At 39.3% G+C, this 6,181-nt stretch overlaps 1 protein-coding gene across 2 annotated transcripts in view; it reads right to left on the reverse strand.

Moving 5' to 3' along the window:
* The window catches only part of PSEN1 (presenilin 1), a 77,400-nt gene that overhangs the window by 63,819 nt on the left and 7,400 nt on the right, over positions 1 to 6,181 (reverse strand). Inside the window, exons 2-3 of one of the 2 annotated variants that reach the window (XM_019640425.1) lie at positions 4,578 to 4,702; positions 4,362 to 4,489 (exon numbers count right to left, since the gene is read on the reverse strand). In XM_019640425.1, coding sequence (XP_019495970.1) covers positions 4,362 to 4,436 — 75 coding nt within the window. In that variant the 5' untranslated portion in view covers positions 4,437 to 4,489; positions 4,578 to 4,702. Of the gene's footprint in view, positions 1 to 4,349; positions 4,490 to 4,577; positions 4,703 to 6,181 lie in introns of both variants that reach the window. The other variant, XM_019640424.1, reaches the window with a different exon arrangement.

The raw sequence follows: 6,181 nt of genomic DNA on the forward strand, positions 1-6,181 counted from the left end.
TTGTTCACCATCTTAGCTGTAGAGGGCGCAGCATCACTGGCCCTCATGTGGGATCTGAACTGGGGCCCTGCTGCTCAGAGCTGGCGTCCCAAGCCAGCTCTTAACCAACATGCCACTTGGCCGGCCCTGTTTTATTTCTTGATGTGAGTGCTAGTTACATAAGGATTTCAGTCTGCGAAAATGCACTGAGCTGTATACACCTATGATCTGTGCACATTTCTATATACTTCAATTAAAAAATTTAAACAGATTTTGTGGGAGTAAACCTGTATGTAGGATTACTCATACCATGGTCCTGTCTTTTAAAATGGATAAAATTAAAACTTGGCAATACGTTTGCTAGCTTATCCAAAAGGGAGGTTGATTCCAATAGAACAGTTATATTTTCTAAGTATTCAAAGTAAATATTCTAATCTATACTTCAAGATTTTTAAAAGTTTACTAACTGAAATTGTAACATTAATGTAGCATTAATGAACAGCAAACAGAGCATATATCATACCCTTCTTTTCCACACAAATATTTAGTACAGCACCTACTACCTCAGTAAACCCAGAAATGCCACAGGATGGCAATAGAAAAAAGTTGCAATTGATTCTCCACTGACTGCTCTGAAGACTATACTGTATCATTTAAAGTACAGTTATATTACAAAAATAAAAAACGCTTAGAAATCTGTCATTAATAGACTCTTATGATCCCTGAGAAACAAGATAACAAGAAGATAGTGTTAGCCAAATGAAACGAGCAAAGGGCAAGAAAGGGCAATGCAAGCAAAAATATATAAAAAGTAAATAAAGTATATTACATTTACAGATAAAAATGAGAAGGAAAGTGATTTTTCAGTAAATACAAGTTTACTGACTGTCTACTTATATCAAAACTCAAAGACAGACACTGAAAGAATTTAATTAATTATTTTCACTTTACCCATTCTACAGATGAAAACAATGTCGCATACAGTTCACTAACTTGCCCAAGGTCACACCCAGTAAGCAAAGGAGTAAAGCCAAGATTCACATATTATACTATGTTGCCTCTGTGTAAAATTCCATGCCCGCCCTTTAGGAGTTTACAGCGATGAGTATTAAGACATTGAGCTGATTTTTATTACTAGTAAAAACTACTACTTAGAAGTAAATGAAATCTTAAAAAACAAAAACAAACAAAAAATACTAGTAGTAAATGAGATCTCAAGCTTCAATAATTGGTCTAACTATGAATTAAAAACTGAAGTGCCAAAAGCATTCCTAATATACAGTCCTATCCTATATTTACTTATTTTTAAAGAAAGCTACAATGAGAATCTGGTCATTTTAAGTAGTTTCCGTTATTAGCCATATGCTTATAGAATCTGTTCAGCTACTATAAGAAACCATACAAACTGATTATCATATGGAGCTTTCTCAGACAAATCTTCTAAGCATCACCAATAATACTTTAGCATATCCCAATACTGTTTTCAAAGACATATCCATCCGTATTTACATGCGAAAAGCTAAGGCTCAGGGAAGGTAAAAGAATTTACCAGTTAATAATTATGGGGCAAGTAACACCAGTTCCAGAACCCAGGTCTTTTCCAGTTCACCCAGAGAAAGCTCAGGCCTCCACTGATGCTCTGAAGATCATAATGCTACATATAGGGCGACCCTCCCTGGAAGAGCTGCCCTTTACATGAGCTCAGTAGGAAGCAGAGGCAAGCAACAGGGTTAAGCTAGGTCTTCAGTCAGGCCTGGTGAACAAACAAACACTGTTGGTACAAAGAAAGGAGCAGGCAAAGCCATATTTGATTCTGGTCCAGTAACAGCTGAAAACAATTGATGACTCCATGGAGAAAGCCAATGACCCCACTGTTCAGGCCGTGTGGCAAAAGACACTAGCGGACTTTATAACATTCTTAGCAGGGCCGTGAGAACAAAAAAAGATAGTTGTTGGTGAGGACCTTTCGTATGACCTTGACTGCAGAGGGATCGAGTGGGAGTAGGGACAGGAGCAGACTTTGGTATTTTCTCTCTGGCCACCTGTTAACGGTTTTCTGAGATGGATAGAACATACTTGAATTCACTGCCATCCAATTCTTTTTTCTCAAGACACTTGCTTAATCCTATAAAAGAAAAAAGAAATCCTTCTCTGATGGGCAACTAAAATTTCTTTCCATTATATATACAAAAAGCTAAAAAAGAAAAAGCCCCAGGAGAATACAAATAATCTTGAAGCCTAGTTGGTGGAACAGAAAAGTCTGTTTAACCAGACAACCATCTACCCCTCAGCACTCCAAAAAGTATAACCAAAGTTTAGAATCACAAAATAAGTTTATTAAAAATCCCATTTAAGGAAGCACCAGCAGAAAAATACATTTCTGTCTCTCACTATATCCCAAGGTAACAACTAAACCTCAAACTCTTATAACATGTTTATTAATACTTAATTATTGATACCATTTTCTTTCTTCACTCTCAGAGATAAATGTAAACAAAATTTGTACTCCACAGAAACAAACATCTCCATGGATCTTCTCTAGCGCAAAGGGCTTGTGGCTGGTTTTAATGACTCTAGCCACTTGACTAGTTTCTCCTTCACTTTAGAAAACTACCTAAAATATTTTTTAATAGTAGCTTTGTTTTGTAATGCTAAGAAATTTTCAAGTGCCAAATGAGGTTATGATTTATTATATTTTCCACAGAAGTATTTAATCAGCCTTAATGTCACTTTGACAGCTTCCTCCTGGACAGGCAGCCCCAGTTCTGATTATATGGATGGTCTTGGAGAGCCTCTATTTGAGGTTTTAAAAGCTCACATCCAACAATACATTACCAATCTCCAAAATTAATAAAAATAATTTGAAACTAATTCAAAATTTCAGGAATATATCCTGGAAAGGATCCTCTAAATTTTGAGACTAGGAGCAGATAATTTCCCCAGCCCTACAAGAGGCTCTGTGAAAGTGGCACACTAAAAAGAGCAAGGATAGTGATAGCCTATTTGGTGATTTTTTTTTTTCCTTCTTCCATCCCACGCCACTTCTGTGAACCATCTGAGATAGATTAGATTATTATTCAGCAAATATTCACTCCCTCCCCCAGCCTCCCTAAAGGAAGGATATACTTCCCCCCTGCAGTGATGTTGGCCTTGGCTCTGTGACTTACTCTGGCCTCAAGGTGGGTGCAGTCTACTACCCATCCCATGACTTTGGGCACATACTATGACTTGCTTTGGTCAGTGGGATCTTAGCAGATGTGGCATACACACAGACACTTGAACTGTGCTTGTGCAGTTGGCCTTGTCTTCTTGTACTTCTGCTGTTGCCTTGAGCTTACTGTGGGGGTAGCCACTGACCCTTCAGCCCAGGCCCCAGAATAAGACATGCAACACAAAACGGCCCTAGCTGATCACAGACCTACACCTTGAAGCAGTGCCTCAGTGAGAACAAATGCTGTAAGGCACTGAATTTGGGGGAAGTCTGTTATATATAGTTATTGTAGTTTTAAAATAATAATGGTTATGTGGGCTCAAACAATACAATGAAAATGAACAAATCCAGAATCCTTTATTTGAAACCCTTAGGACTAAATATGTTAAAAATTCTTTTTTATTTTATTTTATTTTATTTTATTTTATTTTATAAAGGTAATATGATGCAAATACCATACATTTTATAATGTCCCTTCAGGGCCTTAGCACCACAAAATCAAACACATTAAGAAATATTGGGCCGGCCGAGTGGCTCAGTTGGTTAAGAGCTCGCTCAAGGGTTTGAGCTCTGAGCAACAGCGGTTCGAGTCCAGCCTGAGCTGAGCAGCCGCTGAGCTGCCAACAGGTAGCAGGATGGCTCAGCTAAAAANCAGTCTATCTGAAGTGTACCTGGCGTATAAGACGACCCCCCACTTGGAGGCATATTTTTCAGGGCCAAAAAATCGTCTTATACGCCGGCAAATACGGTAGCCTTGCATTCAACATCATGCATCCTGCCAATGAACGTTGACTGAGCACAGTCAGGAACTATGTTAGATACTGAAAAAATAAAGGTACGTAAAATATACTCAGCCTATAGAAGAGTAGGGCAAGATAGGTAAAATAATAATAGATGAGTAAGTTGGAGAAGGCTTCGGGGGAGGTGACACCTGAGCCAGGTAGGAACTGAACTCATATAACACCTGTATCTCACATAGCCTTGTGTCCCCAGCACCAAAAGATACAGTGGTTTGTCCTCAGATGAAGTTCAGAAAATACATGAATTTGGTTAACGATGAGAAAGCCTGTTCAGCCCCCTAAGCCTCTCTTGGAGGTGGTGCAGGGTGATCACTGAATCCCCAGTCTGGCAAAGGCAGTTGCAGAGGCTGACACTGTACCTGGCTACGTACAGTATTGCTCAGGTGATTGTCCTCGGACATCTGTGCATTCTGGAAGTAGGACAAGGGTGCAGGTAACTCTGTCATTGGAGCAACTGTACAGAAATGCCTTTTCACAGAAAACAAAGCCCCTTGGGATTCTGAAAAGAGAAAAAGAAAAAATTTGTGCATTACGATTATACTTTTACTTATAAACACTTTCATGAGTTACATTTAGCAAAAACAAACCTTTCTTTCATGTGTTCTCCTCCAGGCCAAGCTTTCTTAAGGACCTCGCAGGCTGCTGTCACTTGTAGGCTCCCGGATTAGGTCTGAACCAGGATTTTACCAGGTCGCCCAGAGTTGGTCAAATCCTAGATAAATCCATTCACATCAATCAAACACTTGTAAGATCAATTTGTAAACCACAAATTTATTAATTTGCCATGACCTTCAATTGACAAACTTTTATCAGCTCGAGATACCTCTTTAGTAATGAGATCTACTTGACAAACCAAATATTTTCATAAAGCTACTTAATGATTTCAGATATAGAGCAAAGGGAGTTGAATCATCTTAAAGAATGTTCTCATCAATATTCCTTTTTCTATGCTGACCAAGCCAACCTAATTTTGCAAAATTCTTTCTATCATTTCATTTTATCTTTACTATAATGCCCCAAGGCAGGGTAAACAGGTAACACATGTATTTTACAAAAGCAGAAGGGGACCCAAGTTCAGTGACTTACTTAAAAATCACACAATTGGTCAGACCAGGATAAAAGACTGCAGACTCCTAACTCCTGGCCTCAGATCTCTCCTTTGCATCCTTGCATAGCCTGATTTATATACATCACTCTGTCTTCCTTCCTGGGGGCCACATTCCCATGTGCCTGTCTACCTTAATCTCTATCAGCCAATTCTTTATCACTTCAAATTTCCTTTTCATAGAAAGTCTTCAAAAATATAGAAGGAAAACATCTGTCTGCATACCTAAGCAGTATTCTAATTCATATATATGATCTAAAACATTACCATGCACATATTTACATGAAAGCATTTTGTCAATGTCCTGTTTCATTTTAACTTTCAGGATCCTCCACCCTCTAAATTCTGCACTTTTTTTATTATGATTTTTCATAAAAAAACACATTAAACTTTTCCCTCTAGTAAAGGTATTGAGTTCAAATTCACCCTTAATTACCTATATTTGGCTCATTCAAATCATGACAAATTTTTAACCCAGGTATGCTTTCCCTTCTATCCTACATGCTTTTATATACCATGCCTACCTTTCTCTCCTCCAACTTTGGCCCATAGCTAGGGGCCTGGGAGCAGGGCATTGCAAATTAATATTAACTAAACGATACAATTAATGTAAATTTCTTTTAAAAATAAAGTGAATTAAAAACAGAAATAGAGACAATACTTGTATGGGGGCTATTCACTGGGAGGGGGTACAGGACAAGCTTTTCTTTTTAAAGATTTTATTGGGGAATTGGGGGAGGGGAACAGCATTGCGGGAATTGGGGAAGGGAAACAGACAAGTTGCTGCCCTTTTGTTCTTCAGTCTAGTTGTGGAGGACGTTGCTTCACTGGCCCATGTAGGTAATGTGATCATTGCGCTCTTCCCGGGTGAGGCAAATCGGTCGCCGGCCTCTGGACAGCCACTCACGGTGGCTCACGGCAGCTCACACCAGCTGCCGGCCACACCAGTAGCTTATGGCAGCCCACTGCAGCCCCACTGCAGCCTACACCGTCGCCAGAGACTCACAGCAGCACAGCTCCAGGTCGAGCTCTTGTTCACCATCTTAGCTGTAGAGGGCGCAGCATCACTGGCCCTCATGTGGGATC

This window comes from Hipposideros armiger, unplaced genomic scaffold, assembly GCF_001890085.2.
Source record: "Hipposideros armiger isolate ML-2016 unplaced genomic scaffold, ASM189008v1 scaffold_49, whole genome shotgun sequence".
NCBI lineage: Eukaryota > Metazoa > Chordata > Mammalia > Chiroptera > Hipposideridae > Hipposideros > Hipposideros armiger.